This window comes from Melozone crissalis, unplaced genomic scaffold (assembly GCF_028551555.1).
Source record: "Melozone crissalis strain CALT ecotype California unplaced genomic scaffold, PUWL_Pcris_2 ptg000002l_1, whole genome shotgun sequence".
Lineage (NCBI taxonomy): Eukaryota > Metazoa > Chordata > Aves > Passeriformes > Passerellidae > Melozone > Melozone crissalis.
The window spans coordinates 26022849-26042424 of NW_026535780.1; the positions used below are offsets into that span (position 1 = coordinate 26022849).

Genomic DNA, 19576 nt, shown 5'->3' on the forward strand with positions numbered 1-19576 from the left:
GGAATCTTGTTGCACATTAGCAGGTTGTAAATTTCCAAATAAAATGTTTCACTAAAAGTGAAAGGTTGTTTGTTTGTTTTTAATAGTACATCTGTTTTATTAAATTAGCAACACTTACATATTAAAGCATGTCTGGTGTGAGGTGTCTGGTCACCTAAAATTTGTGTGGGAATAAAAAATATGACAAAAAGCCCACCCATATATTAGTGCTTATACTGACCTTTGCCTACACGTTAAATTTATTCTGAATCCTTTATATTTTCATATAGTGGGAATCTGTTTCTTAAAATTAGGAGTATCTGTGTGAATCATATATTTTTCCCCTAAATTACCTCTCTAATTAAACTAATAATAATAACAATAAAAAATAGGTCAATTCATCAACTAGTTAATCTGCTGAATGTTAAATATCTCAAAATGAGCTGGAACCTTCTTTAGCAAAGAAGTTTAAGATGATCTTAAGATATCGGTGAAAATACAAATGTGTTTCACAACATACCATCTTAAAAACTGACCATGAATTATTATTATTACACTCAACAAAAGTGAGTTTAAGGGTTGAAGAAATCACTCACTTGAGCATTGGTTCATGTCTGGCGTTCTCAGTCCGTAGTAGCCCGACGGGCAGGAGTGCAGGCATTCCCCGTACTGCCTCATCCCTTCTCTTCGCAGGAAGAAGAATAACTTGTGCTGGCATCTGATGCACCCATTATCCTTTGAACAAGATAAGCAACCTTTGCAAATTGGATTTGGTCCATAGTTAGCTGCAAAATAAGATAAATTACACTTTAAGGTCATTCGGAAAGTATTTTGGCTGGAGGTCCTCTATCCTCCAAAGTGTTACTCATCTTTTGCATGACTACAAACAGTTTTGAAAGGAGGGTTCTGAGAGTGCACTCACTTTCAGACATCTGCATGGGCACTGAATAAAAAGAACTGCAATCTCTACATTTTCAGTTGTATGTACAGCAGTTTAAGGATTTTACACAGATTTAAAACACAGGCAGAGGCAAGCAGAGACCAAGCTCTATAAAGCTCACAGTATAAAGTTGGCTAAAAATGCAATGCTGCATTCTGTGAAGCTGGGGACATAGCACACAATAGCATCAAAATATAAGAACTTCAGCACCCTGACATATGCACATGGAATGATATGCCCATGGAAATTGATCAACACCACTAATGCAATTTCTGATTTGTGAAGGAAGCAATATTCAGTGTACAGAAGCCTCTGCAGGGCAATGTGTGCTGCCCCTCACTCTCAGGGTCCTAGAACAGCTGTCCTCTTACAGGCTCTTCTTGACCTGAGTATCAAGACAAATTTTTCAAAAAAAGAGAAGCAGTTTTAGGAGCCTTCTTCTCTGGGCTGAACACCATATGCCATTACCAAAGGAGCACAATTAGTGCAGGTTACCATTTTAGGTCACCAGCTGCTGTGCATTCAAGTCTATGCTCTGATTTTGTTGGATTATTTTCTTTTTTTCTTTTAAATTGCTTGGCTGATAACTGCAACACAAACTTCAGTCACATCACTCTTTGTTCCTATGAGCTTTTATTATCCTGCCTTTCTGCAGAGTTGCAGAACACTCCTTTGTCCCCATGGACTGTCAAGTCCTTCTCAGGTGCTGGGTCAGCACAGTAGGTCAGCAGAGGGAGGATTACTCAAGACATTCCTGAAACCAGCACAACTTCACAGGTCTGTTTTAAATAATAAATTGCCTACAGGACTTCATAAAAATTTGTCAGTTCAAACCTGTTTTACCAAAAACAAAACAAAAATGTTATGCAACAAAGGAAAGTGTCTTTGGGGTCTCAAGAGGTTTTTAATAGAGGCCACCCAGAGAGCAGCTCACCAAAAAGGTCTATGTTTAATTGTCATATTTTTAAATTTTTAAAATTATTCACACCCTCATGTAGTGATCTGGTACTTTTACCTCATATGGTTGGATAATTGAGGTTGTTCAACTGATGACTTCACCAGCAGAGTCAGGAAAAAAACCAAGGAAAAGTCCACCACCCTCTGGAAGCAGTAGCTGATAAGCTTTACTCTCACCTTCACACATCTGTGCACCACATTCCAATTCCCTCTCTGCTCCCATCCCCCACACAGGACTCACTAAGTTCAGCATGACAGCATTCAACTCCGATCTTGGACAAATAATCCTAGTGGGTGGCAGGCAGGACAAGAAGTGAAGCAATCTGGTGTGAAACAGCTCAGTCAGTGGGACACTTTGTGAGTGTTGGAATCCCCTGGTACCAGTCTCACCAGGTGAGATCTTCTTGAAGGGAAAAGAACCCTTCCCTTCATGGGATATGTATGATTCTTCAGCACTCTGTTAACCCTTTTGTAATGAGACACCCTAACAGACCAACTGTCTTACACTCCTAAAACACTTCCCACCTCCTGTTGCCTAAAAGACTTGAGATATAACTTTTCCTACCCTTCATCTTGTAACTATTTTCATTCCCAACCAAATTCTTCAAAGCCATGCAAGACAAGCAAATTATGAATTAGGCATGGCTGCATCCCCCCTCTCGCTGTGGGCAGGGATTGCCTTACTGTAACCACATCAAATAATATGTGACCATGTACACAAAAGCAATTGTTGCTTAACACATAGTGGGCTTTCCTGTAGACTTGTGACTTCTCTTTTAGTCTCCTTGGATGTCACTCCCAGTAAATCTTTACCTCCAGCTTATACAAGGTTCCCCAGAGAAACCTGTATTATAACAAAAGAGTTAAAAGGAATAAAGCAAAAACAAGGATGCAAGATGCCTGAACTTACTCACTACTCAGAGTGTTTTTTGGAGTTCAGAATAGCTGATATAATGTATATGATTTTTGACTTAGGGCCAGGCCAATTGCTGAACAGGATCAATATAGATAAAGGCTACCATACATATCCATATCCATATCCATATCCATATCCATATCCATATCCATATCCATATACATATATGTTATACATATGGATATAGCTAAAGGGAACAAAACCACAGGCCTGCTGGCAACAGACAGGGCAAGTGTCTCAAAGGGAGAAAAAGATCTTTCCACAGGAATTAGCAGGGCTCACTGAAAGATCTTTAAAGAGATTTGAAGGGAGAAAGGGATAAAACAAGGCTCACTGAAGTCTGAGAGCAGTGTGCCAGTGCCTGAGAGACAGGGTACTAGTAGGGTCTGTCAGTCTGCTGTCTCAGTGGAGGTAGGGGTGTTTTGGCTCTCTAGAGCTTAGTGATGGTGAGTATAGGGTTGAACGGTTTTGATAAGAACTGGGGGAAGGCCAACAAGGCAGGTATCATAGTGGGAGTTTGCAACAGACCCCAAAGCAGGAGAAAGAGGCTGATAAAATACTCTCTAAGTAGCTGGGAGAACTCCAACAATCACTCACCCTTGTTTTCATGGGGAACTTCAACTTACCAGATGTCTGTTTGAAACACAGCACATCCAAGAGGAAAGAGCCTAGGACACTTCTGGAACATGGGGGCACATAACTTCCTGACAAGGCTGGTGAGGGAGCAAACTAGGAAAGGTAACTGCTGGACCTGTTTTTTGGGAATGAGAAAGGCTTGTGGAGGATGTGATGGTTGGAGGTCACTGTGCCCATCCTGGGTGTAGTGATCACCAAATGCTAAGTTATTGATTATTGGTGAAGTAAGGAAGAGGGTCACCAAAACCTCTGCCTTGGGGCAACAGAGTCCAAGAAGGCTAGATAGCCTTCAAGAAGGAAATCCTACAGACACAGGAGCAGGGATGTGCCACATGCCGAAAGAGGATCCAGGGGGAAAGAAGACTAGCTGAACAGAGAGTTTTGGCAGGAACTCAGGAAAAAAAACAGACTTTAGAACCTTTGGAAGAAGAGGCAGACAATTCAGGAGGACTCTAAGGATATCATGAGGTTATTCAGGGAAAAAATTACAAGGGCCAAAGCCCAATAAGAACTGCATCTGCCACTTCCATAAAGAGTAATGTTTCTATAAATACATTAGCAACAGCAGTAGAGCTAAGGAGAATCTCCATTCCTGATTGAACATAGGGGCAAACAGAGTGACAAAAGATAAGGAAAAGGCTGAGCTACATAATGCCTTCTTTTCTTCAGTCTGTAACAGTAATAAGACCAGTCTTTTTCTGGTACCCAGGCCCCTGAGCTGAATGACAGGGACAGACAGCAGAATAAAGCCTTCATAATTCATGGGGAATGGTCAGCAATACCACTTAGACCCATCCAAATTTATGTGGATGAAATCCACACAAGGACAATGGGGGAGCTGGTGGAGGATCATTTACTGGTCAGCCAGGGAGTTGGAAGTTGGGTGACACCGTGTAGAAGATGAGTCAGAAAAAGGATGAGGTAACTACAGGCCCATCAGTCTGACCTCAGTGCTAGGGAAGGTCATGGAGCAGATCATCTGAAGTGCCATCATGCAGCACACACAAGACAAGAATGTTATCAGATCCAGCCGGCATGATATGAAAGGCAGGTCCTGCCTGACTGACCTCACCCTCCTCTGTGACAAGATGAACAACATTATAGATGAAGGAAAGGCTGTGGATATTTCTACACGGACTTTAGTAAAGTCTTAGACACCATTTCCCACAGTAATGTCCTGAGAAACCTGGCTGCTCATGGCTGGGATGGCTGTGCTCTTCATTCAGGAAAAAGCCAGGCTGGATGACCAGGCTTAGAGAGTGGTGGTCAGCAGAGCTGGCAACTGGTCACCAGTGGTGCTCCCCAGGGCTGAGCACTGGGGCCAGTCCTGTCTAATGTCTTGATCAATGATCTGGACCAGGGGATGAAGGGTGCCCTCTGTCAGCTTGGAGATGACATAAGTTGGGCAGGAGTGTTGATCTGCTGGAGAGCAGGAAGGCTCTGCAGAGGGATTTATGGACCAAGGCCAAGAGTACAAATTTCAGTGAGGTCAAGTGCTGGGTCCTGCACTTGGGTCACAAGTACAACCCCTGCAATGGGGAAAGAGTGGCTGGACAGCTGCCCAGTAGCTGAACATGAGCCAGTATGTGTCCAAGTGGCCAAGATGGCCAATGGCATCGTGGCCCGTGTCACAAATAGTGTGACCAGCAGGACCAGGACAGTGACTGTACCTCAGTAGTGAGCACTGTTGAGGCCACACCTCAAAACCTGTGCTGGGTTCTTGGCCCGTTATTGCAAGAAAGACACTGAGGAGCTGGAGCATGTCCAGAGAAGGGCTGTGTTGCTGGGGAAGGGTCTGGAGCACAAGTTCTATGAGGAGCTGCTGAGGGAGCTGGTGTTGTTTAGCCTGGAGAAAAGGAGGGTCAGGGAGCACAAAATTCTCTACAAATACCTGAAAGAAAGGTCTAGCAAGGTGGAGTTCAGTCTTTTCTCCCAAGTAAGAAGCAATAGGATGAGGGAAAATGGCCTCAAGTTGTGCCAAGGAGGTTTAGATTGGATATTAGGAAAATGTTTTTCCATGGAAAGGCTTATCAAGCCTTGGAAAGGGCTCCCCAGGGAAGTGGTTGAATCACCATCCCTGGACTTATTAAAAAAATGTGTAGATGTGGTGATTAGGGACATGGTTTAGTGGTAGACTTGGCAGTGCTGGGTTAATGGCTGTATCCAATGATCTTAAAGGTCTTTTCCAACTTAAACAATTCTATGATCTTGTGGAGCAAGAATTAAGCTCTGGAGCAGACACATATCAGGGCTCCATGTAGGTTTGTTTGCCATCTTCTCTCATGGATCTCCATGAAAATTCTGATTTCTTTGCCACAAAATATGTCTGAGTTTGACTCTACTGTCCAACTTTCCTTTATTACTGCCACATGTTACTCTTCCCAAGCACCCTTTCTGTGCTTGTGGTAAGATGTCTTTATTGATAACCCTTTCTTTCTTCAGGCAAATTTAATTATGCTGACTCCTCTTGGCTTCAGCTCCCTAGAAAAGGAGCTAACAACATAAAATGATCTTCTATTATCCTATACTAATACTTGTTCAGGAAATGGGTGGCACATCTTTCACAGCTTAAGGTCAACTCAAGATATATTAAAGACTTCAGTAATATATTAATTCTGTAAATTGTATAGGTTCCCCAAACTATGAAATCTGGACCCTCCTCCTTCTTCATCTCCTAAGCAGACTTAAATTTTTTTTTAATTTCTATAACTGTATGTTTTTAACTTCTTATAGAAATGCACTGAGATTCAAAACTTGTAAACTGCTCAGAAATCCTCAGATATATTGTATTTATTGTTACTTAAACAAACAATTATTTAATTCACTAATTGAATTTGGACGGTGTTCAAAATCATCACTTAATTAATGGTCACATATTGATGAATTTTCCTGTAGGTCTTCTAGCTTTTTCTTTCTTTAGCACATTAAGAAATCAAAAATCACTGAAGAATTACAATGGTAAAGGGAGGATAATATGATTTGTATGTTGCATTACAAAGAGCAAACTTTGTGAAAGAATCTGAAAACTTCCCACTGCTGCTTAGGCATTAGACTGAATAATTTCTGTGTAATTTGCATATAGGGAATTACTGTAAAGTGTGTACCACTGAACTGATCTTCTTCCACATTGTTGTTGCTTGTTTTCTTTTCAGAGTTTCATGAGAAGGTCAGAATTCTGCAACCTTTCCATTATTACAATTTCTCCCAGAGCCAGGGAAAACTGTGACATGATCTACCAACAAATTACTTTGACAATGAACATACACATTCACAAACCAAATACCATAGCACTGGTTTTAGGGTCATGTATGGATGCTCTCTTGAAGATACTTACTTAACTGTGCCTCTTTTGGCCCCATATACATAGGCCATAATTGAATCCTATTAAATCCTCCTTGCCTCAAATTCTTCCCTTCCCATCTCAGTTTCTTAACACAGCAGATTGGATGTATTATTATCACATATAGCTTCTCCAGTTCACATATAATTGTTCTTTGAGGAGGAAGTGAACACCTCTGCCTTTAACAGAAACATCTATACACTTCCTTTTTAATTTCTTCATAACTTCGTTTTTCCCCCCTCTGTATTTGTCTCCAACAAAAAAACAAAAAGTTCATAAAACATGGTCTATCACATCCCAGGTTACTGACTGCATCACATGCAACGTAAAACTTCATGCTACTCATCCTTATTTCAACCCTGCCAGGAGTACCCTCCTCATCTCTGTGTGCCAGGCAGGCAGGTCTCCTCCAGCCAAATCCCTCATGGAAACCTGCTCCTTCCACACGGCCCACAAATGTCAATCAGTGTCAGAGTGCTGCTGTCATCACATCACAAATCTGGAAATGCACACATGCTGTAAGTTAGCACCATCCTCTGGCTTTCAAAGCACATGATTGCCCTCATTCTCTGTTAAGACTGTAAGCTCTCTGCAGCAGGAGTAATGTTTTGTACAAGCACGTAAGTGTGTACACAGGTGTGAACACTGCATATAAACACAAGCACACACCTTAATGCAAGGTTATGCATTTTCTATTCCTTCTGCTTCTACAACTATAGTCTAGAGCACCTCCATAATTAAAGAAAAAGCATTTACAGACTTGATTCCCCATGTAGTGCCTTTATTTTAAATCTGGTATTAAATTTGCCAAGTTTCAAAAGGTTACTTGAGAACACAGACTAATACCCAAACACACTGAATGAAACACTTCTGAACCCTAAGGGTGTTCAAAGTTTCATGGTTTGGATCCATATCAAGTAAAATCAAATATCAGCTAATTACTTTAACTCTTGTCTAGATCAAATGTATTTAAGCCACATTGCTGAAGCAGTTTTAAGTGAGTTGTTATGACTATTTGAAATCACAAGAGAATCAAAATGAGTCTAGCCTGTTCCCCACAAGAATACAAGTTGTTCTGTAAGCAAGAGAACTTAAGAGTATTTGATTTCTGTGAACTTACTGTCCTGCAGCCCATACTACAACTGCTTCTAATTTGTGACTTTCTTGTATACCCATTTGTTGGGTGTCACAAAGCTCGTTTGAACCTGGTGTTTCAGCTCACCACAAGGATCTGGTATTTTTATGCTTCTGAAAAACCAGGCTGAAATGGACAAATGAATCCAAAACCAGTTGGAGAAAGAGGAGATCCTGGCAGAGAAACAAGCACTAAAGTCATTCCCTAAATATTTCTTTAGACAGCCAGGCTAAAATGCTCACTATGTCCCTCATATCACTCTGTATCTGGTCACTGTGTCTCTCTTTGGCAATCTTTGGTTCTTTGAGCTCTCTGAAGTCAGAAACTGAGCTTGCTGATACAATGGCCAGCTTAATGACACTCTCACTCTTACTGGGACTGCAGCCACAGGAATGCTGGTGACTGGATTTTAGTACAGATCTAGCAGAAATGTCTCCAAGACACTTATCACTGTAAACACAAGATGTGCAGATGGGACTCAGAAGAGATGAGGAACTAAAAGACCACTGAAAGCTGCATTTATTGCAAAATAGTAGATTTCATAATCCTGAATTCAATTAATGCTTTGAAGACATCCCATACATATCTCAGTAAAGAACATTTGTGCTTGGCTTATGTCTTCAGAAGTGCCAAGGAACTGAACAAAAAATACAGCCTTATAGATAAACCAATACTACATAGTATATCAAGACACTGAGACTGTAACACTACAAGTCCACTACAGCTGAAAAACATCTGACTGGGTATGAACAGAAGCTGGCCATGAAAAATACCTATTTTTCATTAGAACTTTGCAAAAACAAAAGTAAGTTCTAGGCAGAAAACTTCAGCTTAAAAAAATACTAATTTGTTTCTAGTAATTATCTTTAAGAGAATTTAAAAATTCAAGGTCAGAGAGGAATTTTATGAACAATTAGGCCAATGCCCTGTACAAAAAAGCCACAGAATTTTTGCTTTACTGAAACATATCATTTAAGAAACCATTCAATCTTAATTTTTAAATTGTTAGTGGTAAGGAAACCACCACAACCTTTGTTAAGATATCATAGGGGCTAATTATTCTCACTGTTGAAAATGTGCAGTGGAATTTTGAACTTCAAGGACCAACCACTGGACCTTTTTATATCTTTGCCTGCGAGTTTGTTAACAGTTTTTCAATTATTTTTTTCCAAATGCAGATCCTCTGATCAGGTCAAGTCCAACCTTCATCATGGGTAAGTTAAACAGAGCAAGATTCTAGAATGTCTCACCACAAGGCAAAGTATCCAGTCCTTTGATCAATCCCTTACAATTTTATCAGCAGGCTTATGGATACATAAAAAAGTTCAGCATTGGAAAAGCAACTGTACCAATGCCAATTAAAGAAGTGATATAACTTCTCAACTTTTCCTAGATTTTACTCTCCTGAAATATTCGTGTGTTATGTATTTTTTTTTTACTAAGAAGATACCATTTCCCAAGTACCATGTTGCTCTGGGTAGGATACAGCCATTTTTTTTGTTATAACAGGAGATCACCCAGTGTTCCTTCTCAGGCCACCAGGCCTTCACCTCCCAGGATTATCTTCTCTAAATTCTCTAAAGTTTTCCACAGCTGAGAAAACGCACGTTCCCCACTCTTCCCTTGAAGACAGATTAACTGTAGAGAAGAACTTCACTTCAATGAGTTTGACGTAAATCTCATCAAATGTTGCTTGTAAGTGAGAAATTTTACCTGGTTTTTATTCCTTCACTTCCTTTGGAGATCTTCATTATATTTTCAATATCACAGTTTTATGCTTAAACTACTCTCACTAATCAGCTCATTTCATTATCCCATTTTTGATTTAATATCTTTCTGATTATTCTACTGTAAGCTTCCAAGAGACTTGTCTTCATTCCATCCATACTCAAAAGACAGTGGCATTTTATTCCACTTCCAAATCAAAACATTGTACTGTTGCTACACATCTATCCAGCTGAATACTTAGAGAATTTTCTGTACAGTTTTCCCCACCACCATGACATGGAGAATCACTATGACGATCAGTTTGCTATTATTCTCCTGCAGCACCCTGACAAGTCGCAAGAAATTACCAACATATTGAGGTATTTTGCAATATTTAATGACTCATTGCATACTGACTACCAAGTTCAGAAGTCTTCCAATAAAATTACATGTATGTTGGTTTCAGGATGCTTGGTTACTAAGATGTTTTGAGAACATTACTGATTTTCTTTCCAGCTGGGATAAACTGCTACTAACAGAGGTATCTCAGCCATTTTTCTTCATTTGAACATCTGGAGCTTTTAAAGGTATCTCTCATAGTTCACTTTCTGGATACCTATTGTCATCTGGAAACATTTAACTCTTCTTGTCCTCCTCTGTTCACTGTTCAGCCTACCAATCCTCACTTGCCTTAGCTCTACTGAATACTGCTTCCTTCTTCTACTTGGGATGTGAATTTTCCTCCACAATTTCTCTGTTTAGTTGCTAGACATTTCCTCTTCCCCTGAAAATGGAGCAGTCTGGTTGATCAGGCCTCTTGCATTTTCCCAGTGTTTCCCCACTAATAGTAGTTGTCTTTCCAGTATGGAAACCTGGAGCTGTCACCAATTTACATTTTATCCATGGAAAGTTCATTCTATCTACAGGATGGAAAAAAAAATACAGAACATCTGTTGCAGGTCACAAACATCACCCCATCACCTGCCTTCCTGAAAACAAGTACAGAAATAGACAGAGAGAGGAAAGTGGCATACTCCCTGTTGCAATGTCCTAGGAAATGCTAGCTTTTACTGCTATTTTCTGTTCACAGATTCACCAGTTTTCTTCTAGGTCTCCCTGTTACAACTGAGAGTTATTCAACATACACACTGGAAACACTGGTGATAAAAGGTCCAAGTATCACAACCACAGAGTATACTCAGAGACAAAAAAAACCAAAAAAAGATAAAGTAAAAAAGCCCTGCTCCATTGTGTTTGTGCAAACAGGACAGCTAAAGTGCCTGTCCAGAAAAAAAAGAGCGACACAACAACCAAGCCTTACCAACCAACTGATGCACAAACACCACTCACAGGTCATTTCTTTCAAAGCCTAGTTCCCCACCCATTCCCCACCAAGTACTCATTTTGGTACTCAAAAGTCTTACATGACGCACATTCATGTGTATGTTGCCAATCCCATTTCTGAGTTTTAGTTTATAGGCCAATCCATTTCACATACAGTAAGAAATTACATTACTCCAACAGATGAACTAGCCACTTCTTTTAATCAACTGAAGTTGCTGATTTGTAAAGTGGCTGCTTCAGTTTTCATCACACTGAGAAGAGCCTTTCCAAGATGCCTTCTGTTTCATCTCCTTATGAGTTGATAGATTGATGCTTTTTTAGAAACCCTGTAAGTCTAACAGTACTGAAGCCCAGACAATATCTGCCAGTTGCATACTATTTGCACAGCTCTGGGCAGTTTTGTCAACTCCAAATCTCAAAAGACATTTTCTTTTACTGCATCTTCAGTCTCTGTAAAAATATTCATGATATAAGCTTTGCATAAACTTCCATTGGGTTTTAGGATACTTTATAAGACCCAGATAATGTGATCAAATGTCAGTGGTTTCACATATAGTAACCTTAAGAAATTCCAATCACAAAACTCAAGAGGACTTTTAACATACAGGACTTTTGAAAGATAACTTGTCTCTCAAATGCTCTTATTTAGATTTTGCATTAATTACACTTTCTCCTTTTTCCATGTCTGTAGAGTAAAATGAAGAAATCCCCTGAAACAGCTCCTTAAAAAGAAGCTGCTGCTCTTCCTCAAACCCCAGCAATTCAGACAGGGAGGAAGAGCACCACAATCATTGACTTTGGCCACAGCACAGATTATTCATATCTGATGAAGACTGCACAAATCAAGTGATGCGACAGAGGCAGACAGCCAGTCTGCTCTACCCCTCAGATCTACCCCAATGTTTAGCTCTCTCTGAAATGCACTTCAAGCAATGACAGGGCTGTACTGTCTTAGTAGAAAAAGGGTTAGGGGCAAAATAAGTGGAAACTGGAAGTTACATTCATACCCTAACATAAATTGTAATGTTGTGGAAATTACAGGGTAAAATACAGCTGCTGCTCCCTGGCTGGAATGCTCCACAATGGCTCCACTTACGCACGATCTGCAACCAAGAGGGATGGAAGGGATGGTGGAGAGGATGGAGACTCCACAGCCAGGCTCTGTAGAAATCCTTGGAGGGAGGGGAACTCAATGGTACTTTGCAGCTGATAAACTACACAGCACCTGTCAGCCAGGGCAGATAGGAGAAAGTGTCCAGCTGCTGAGTCAGCAAGTGTGGTGAAATTGCTCTCCTCAGATGAACTCAGTTCGTTGTAACTTAATTATAATGTTAATCTCCATCCAAAGTTTCCTGACTCCAAGATATGATCATCCATCACTCCATATTTTGACACATGTGCTCTACATTTTTGACAATATTTTTAAGAGCAAAGCAAGATAATTTTACACCACTCAGTAACAAAAGTATGTATGACTAGAGCCACTCAAGTTCTACCTAAACAGAAAGAAATAGTAAGTAAGTGAGAATGGGGAAATGCTAGGGAAGACTCCATTGTAACTGCTGGGAGCAGCCAATGAGCTGAACCTGTTTTCCCCCCACAGGGGTAAGAACCATACTCTATGCACACTGAATACTTTCATTGAGGATTAGCAATATTGTATTTGAATACATTTTTGCAGTCAGATACTATCCCTGGCAATTCTTGAACCTTAATCTGTGACAATTTTATACTAATAAAAAGTGTTATTCTGTAAACTGTTAGTGTTGAATCATTCACAGGCACAAGCAGTCACTGGCAGCAGGTAACACACTCAGAGTGGGAAGATCCACTGAGGGGTCTCCTTTATGCTGTTGGTGAGTGTCCCTGCCTCAGCCAGCCAAACCATCCTCTGACCCAGGAGTGCTCAGTGAAGGGTCCCTGAAATGGGATGCTGACAAACTGGCTGGGCACAAGGGTCTCAGCTTTCCTGGAACACTGCCAGACAAATTAAATGCCAAGGGTTGAGGAAATCTCCCCACACTAAGGGTTGAGGAAATCTCCTCTTTTCTCAGGGCAGTGGGCCAGCAGGCTGGTTTGAGTGAAGGGACAGAGCTGCCTTCCATCAGGCCACCATGCAGTAACTCACCGGTCTGAGCTCTGCTGCAGGCAGTGTGTGTCTCACCAGGAGCGTGTCTGCTGAAGAGCCTGCTCAGACAGGGAGCCTGCACAGAGCTGACCTTAAAACATCTACAGCAGAAGTTGTGGGGTTTCCAAACCAATTGCTGGGTTCTCCCAAACAGGTTTTTGAAAAATCACATTCCTCAGCTGAGGCTTTATCTCTATTTCATTTACATCTAATCTACTATGTCTTACTCATATATGAGGCACAGGAACTCCTAGGCTCTGTGTGTGGGAAGAGATATGCAGGGAAGACAGTAAATGAAAACCACTATGTTCCCCAACTTATTTCAAGTGGGTGTTTTATTTGCCTTCCATTGGAAATAAATTTCATTGGGAAGAATGAGCAGATGCTCAAACCAAGGCTGATAGTTACATTTCTAATACAGAAAAATAGTCATGCTTCTTCTGGAAGCTAGAAGAAGTCTAGAAGCTAGAGTTACTATACCTTGGACCAACTCTTTATAGATAGTGCTGCTGTGAAAGCTGCAAAGGGAAACAAAACTTAAACCAACAAACCCTCCTTTACTGTTTCCTCATAACACCACACCAGTGGAGAGGCCTGGCCAGGGGAGTCCACAAGGCAGTGTTTTTTCACCTCTCAGATGGTTAAAAGTCACTTGGACACCATTCTCAGATTTTCCATTTCAGATTCCCATGCTATAGTCACTCAGAAATGCAGAGACTGTCACAGTCTATTCTGTGATTACAAAATTGCACAGAAATGCATTTTTCCCATGTACATATTCTGTGCCACTATCTGATAGCACATTCAACACAAATTCATCCAGCATATTGCTGGTGCAAATCAACATCTGGGACACAAATCCTATTGAAACAAAGTCCCAGGCATTTTAAAAAAATTCACTTTTTTCCAAGTCTTTTAATATCTAGAATATTTCGGCTAGCTGCTGTCAATAAGATTCATCTTAGCATGCAGGTGAATAAACAGAGATTTAATTTTTCTCCTTTGATGGTGGGTTTACTTTGTCTTCCATTGTAAGTTATAACTTTTGCAAGCACTGAAAACTGCAGGGATCCAACATAGAGGCATTCCAACAAAAACACAGTTCCAAATCCAGATCCACCCAAACCACAGAAGACAAAACATTATTGGCAGCACTGAAGCTATAGATGTGAAGATCCAGAACACTCTGTTTAAGACACAAAGTAAAATGACATACAAGACTTTATGCATGATGGGTGATATTTCACTTTTCTTCTCATACTTCTACCAAAAAAATCCTAAAAAGGTAAAAAAGACTGATGAACAGAAAAAAATGCAGTTAGAGAAGGAGTTTAAACAAAGTCTTTCTTTTCACTTCCCAGAAGATGAAATGAAACATATTTTAAAAGTCATAGATACCGAATCTGGACTCATACAGAAATTCCAGCAGAAATAAACAGAAGCAAAAACTAAGTAGTTATTTGCAGTTATGTTAGGTACCAGTAAACTAATGATCACACCTTAACTGTTGATACTGTTGTTCAACAGAACTGGCACATAAAGGAGATGACAAAGGAAACAAAAAAAAAAAAAGCTTGATTGCAACTGTAAATCTGTAACAGTGAAGAACTCGCCTTAGTTCTCCAGATTATATAGCAGTGAGTGCTCTAGGAATGAAGAAATTCAAGGTTTAGATAGCTGTGAATAGTCTGGAAGATTCAATGTCCTCAGATATAAGTAGCTAAGTAGGAAACTTTATGCAAGGTTATATTCACAGTATCAGAAGTTTTGCAGAAGGAATGTTGCACAGCTCTTTCCATTGAGCAAAGCTCTGACCTAGGCTTCAGTGAGGGCCTGTACAAGCAGATTTGTCAGATGTCCAAGTCTGATGGAGGGCACCAGGGTTCCAGGCTAGGCATCATAGGTTGAGAATGATGCTCTGACCACACAGAAGGAAATTGCTCCTCAGAGTATTGTGGAGGACTAAGCTGGTCATTTCCTGGTAGATTTGTCTGAAGAGAAACTGAGCTGGGTACTGTGTAGATGAGCACTGCATTTCCTCAGTATGGCAGCTGGCAGAGAGTAGATAATGGTTATGTTTGCACTAGAAAACTGAGAGCACTAAAGGTTCCATGCTGTCTTCTTGGGCTGAATACATTACAATTAAAGTTGAATTTTGTCAAAATTTTCCTGAAGCACTAGGCAGAGAGGAAATACTGTCTTATCCTTGCCCAGGAAGGAAATTCAAAGTAACATGGATGCTGTGGTTACTCCAAGAGTTACTCAGTTTGAGTAAGTCCAGAACTTCAAGTGGTGTCACAGCAGTTTAACAAAGGCACAGCCATTTCAAGCCCCAAACAGATAAATCTCAGTTAACATGGTCTGCCATCACACCTGACCCTGCTTAGAGCAGGAAATTGCTGAAGGAAATCCAAAATCCTGCCAGAGAAGTCAGTTCCACAGGACTCACCCTGTCATCCTACAACCTGTGTGTGAAGTATCAGATTTCCCTTCTTGCCTGAAGAAGGAGGCAGCTTGAGCTACATGATGGAAGAGGAATAGATAACAAAGCACATGAGGATATGCAAAGTCTCCTGCATGTCCAGGTATGTTCCTTTACACAGGGGTTCCCATGGAGGGAGAAAACAAGTATCAGTGAATGAAATAAAAACAAAGCATTTTAGAAATGTCTTGTAACTGCAAATAAGGTAACAAAAATGGTGTCTTCACAGCTGGAAGTACCCTTTCCCACACAAAGTGAGTCTTAAGAGACAAAAATTGCTTACCAGCGCAAAAGACCTATGCGGAGCAATGCAGCTCAGTTCAAATGACATGAAATCCAGGAAAGAACAAGACAATATCCAGTACTGGCCAATAAACTGCTAACAATTCCCCACAGAGACACCTCTTAAAAAGAGCAGAGACAAATTAATTTATTAATTACACATAGTCTCACACTTCAGGGCTCAGCCAATAACATTGAAAGGTTACCAACTTTAACATGCAACCAGAAGGTTCAGCTTCCCAAGAACAAAGGAAAATTATTTTTCTTCCTCTGAATGATCAGAGACTGACCATAATGAGGGGGAAATAATGTGCTAGATCAAAACTTGTGTCTAATTCATATATATCTCCAACATACTCAGAGTCAAACTAGTTATCAGATTACATACAGATTACATACAGAAAGGAATTTTCTTCCATCAAATCAGCTCAGACTTGCAGCATGTGGCATGGTTTACTAGCTGGGACTATCTGGGCAATTTCCATTTTAGTTAATTCTCACTTTTCCAAGGACCAGAAGTGGTTTTTGGCTGCTTGGTCTCTGCTGTAGTCTGTGACACATAGTTATGTAACCTTTGAATTGAAGTGCTTTATGCCAATTTGCATCCTTAGTCTGCATACATCTGAGTAAAAGGTAATAATACTTGTCACTGTATTTTAAAAACAGTTCTTCCTGGTCGTAACAAAACAAAATATGCTAAATAAATCACTTTATTTTTTACTCCCTTTTATTAAAAAGGCTGTACCTGTGAAAGGAAGACTAAACTAGCTCAGTGAGCCCTCAGTTTAAGATAGGACACACCTAAGTTCAAGCGATAATTTGGGCATAGCTGTTTTATGACTTGGGTGAAGAACTTTAGCCTTTCTTACTCTTCCCTCTTTCTTAAAAGAGAGATAATAGAACTTCACTATCTCTGGATGGAAAGAAGGTCAGTAACTTAAAGTAAGAAGCTACATTGGCTTGTATTTTCTTTTAAAAAGAGAGAGAGAGAAGAGTTCAATCTATTAAAAATGGAACAATATAATTTCTGGAGCACTTCATAAAAGAGAAATTAATCTGCCAAAGTTCTCCTATGAGTTCTCAAAATATTTCATTCTAGAGACCACCAGATATAAAAATTACATAAGCCACCGAAATAAACAGCTATTGAAAAATGCAGAAAAATTTTCCAATGAGGCACTGAAAACTTGGTAGCTAAATAGATATTCAAACAGTTTTTTCATGATTGCTGTACGTGAACAGATTTCAATCATTTCAACCAAGACAGCAGCAGTCAGGAATGCTCCAGCTGTAAGTCCCTGGTACAGTTTTCTGAATGACAATTGTTTGCTGGTAGTTTTCCAGAAAGAAAGGATGGTGCAGTACAGCCTTGGTGCAGCTATGGTCTTTAACTCAACCTGCTCACGAGTACAACTCCATTCTGAGACATTTTGACTCAAAGTAATTAACTGGAAGAAAGAAAAATTCTCTTTCCAGTGAAAGAAGATGAGCAGAGTTTTCTGTAAAGACAGGCAAAAACTCTCTCTCAAGAAAGCCTGTGGAGAGCCCAAGTAACAACACCTGAAAAGAAAATCCTGGCCCTACTGTTACTGAACGAAAGAAGCCTAAAAATTAATAGTAATAAACATGCTCTCCTATTTATTTATCCAAAGTCACACATTAAGACCTAAAACAAAAAAAAAATAATGTTCTTCATTCACAAAGCTATGTGTAATAAAAAAAGCTTTAGTGTGGGTAAGTCTAGTGTGGGTAAGTTTAGTGTGGGCTCTAAAATGAGAAGTCAAAATAACTGAGAACAAATTTACTTCATTGCATGTGGAAGGAAAGCTCGTGTCCTGGGAAGGAGAGTGCACTCAAATGACCCCTATTAACCTGTTTTCTTCAGAGTTATTTCATAGGAAGAAAGCAATATATTTAAATTCATTTCTCACTTTTTAGCTCAGACTTCATTGAGTTTTTAGTTTCTAAGATTTTTAGAGGGTATTTGTAATATATAAAGCTGCAGCTGAGAATCATAAGGGCATTTTCATTTCTACCACCAGAGGTATATTTTTAGGAAGTCATAACACATTTCTTCCCTCTGCAAAAACATCATAAAACTCATTTGTATTCAAGTGTCTATTTGAACACTTTACTTAAAATGAAACCTCAAGATACATAATCTCTATAGTATTGGGGTTTTGTTTGCTTGCTTTTATTATTTTTCTGACATTGCGAAGCATACAGAAAACAAGCTATCCTAACCTCAGCTATATTTTTTAAAAATTGAATAAATGGTGCTGTGAGAATATTCTTCAAAGTACAGTTCCTCTCCAAAACATGACTGCTAAACCAACAAAGTGGTGTTTCACAGCTGAGTCTCAAGCACTTGCCAGAATAATTTGCTCATGTTATGAGCATGTGTGTGCATCTATGTACATGCCCACATATACAGATGCATTTACACTCCCTGCCAAAACCATCCCTACAAAACAACTAATGAAACAATGTCATAAAAGGGGCTTGTATTTCCCTCAAAGGTTTTGTACTCCCTATGCCTTCTTTCAAACTACATTAAAAAACATGGCCTTCATAATTAAAAGATGTAAGTAAAAGCAGAATATAGGTTACAATTTTATTTCATTGTTCTTAAATATACAAGAATTTTTCATCACAATGCTGGCTTTGCAAAGCCAACAAGACAAACAATCACCTTTTAACACTGTAGAATTAGAATGACAGAGAATGAATGCAAGACAATCCCACAGAATATCTTCTCTTATAAAAGATTTTTGATATTTACAAGGTTATATTATCTATTTTTTTATTTTGAAATCATCATGCCTCAACATAGTACTATTCACATTAATTTTCTGCAGATTACAACCATTAAGATACAGCATAACCATAAACATGGGGCAACACCTAATTTTCATGTCCTCTTATGCTTAATAAGTAACCTCACTATCTCTGGGTCATGGTACAAGACTCAATGGTCCAGCTCACTGAGATCAAGCACCTGGCATCTGCTCCACAAAGGGACAAGGATGGAGCACCAAGCCCTGTGCAAACAGCAGCTCCCGGTGCCTCCACTTGGAGCTGTGAGCTCCCGAGCCTGCCCCTCTGCCTCCACACTGGGCATTACAGCCAGCCGTGGGAAGTTTGTGATTACAGCCAACCCTTCACCTGCCCCCAGCGACTATCTCCTTCCACCTCAGCAGGAGCATTGGCCCATGTGATTCTGAGCCTGAATTTGGGGCAAACCAAGATCCAAGTTAACTTTGGGGCTGTTTTCCTTTCGAAGAGACTTATCTTACATTTGCCTGAACAAAAAATGAAGCCGATACGTTTAATCTGATCACAATAAAAGATAAAGTAGATTATTTAGAATTACCATGGCAAATGCAGGGGAGATACTCATGTGTGATTATCAGAGTCAAATATTTCATTGCAACCAAAGGAGAAAACTGAATCTTGAAAACAGCTTCCCCTCTCTGCAAGTTTTCTGTAGGGATTGTTTGATGATGCAGTGCAGTCAGGTCAGACTAGGATTCTGGCCAAAACATATCAAATCTCCTGAAAAGAGGGAATGAAAGGGGAGAGGGATGAGGGATTTATATATACACACATTAATATATATAAATAATGGCACCTTGCAATGCCCGTTTTCTCCTTCTCCACTCCTCATATATACACCATTCCCCATGGAGCTATTAAACTCAGTACCGCCCCTTAAAATTACTATAACCAT

General features: G+C 39.9%; 1 protein-coding gene across 1 annotated transcript in view; it reads right to left on the bottom strand.

The window, feature by feature from the left end:
- RSPO2 (R-spondin 2) overlaps window positions 1-19576 on the bottom strand; it is a 102275-nt gene that overhangs the window by 45707 nt on the left and 36992 nt on the right. The window contains exon 2 of the mRNA XM_054279100.1: window positions 576-764. Within this exon, the coding sequence (XP_054135075.1) occupies window positions 576-764 (189 nt within the window). The remainder of the gene's footprint in view (window positions 1-575; window positions 765-19576) is intronic.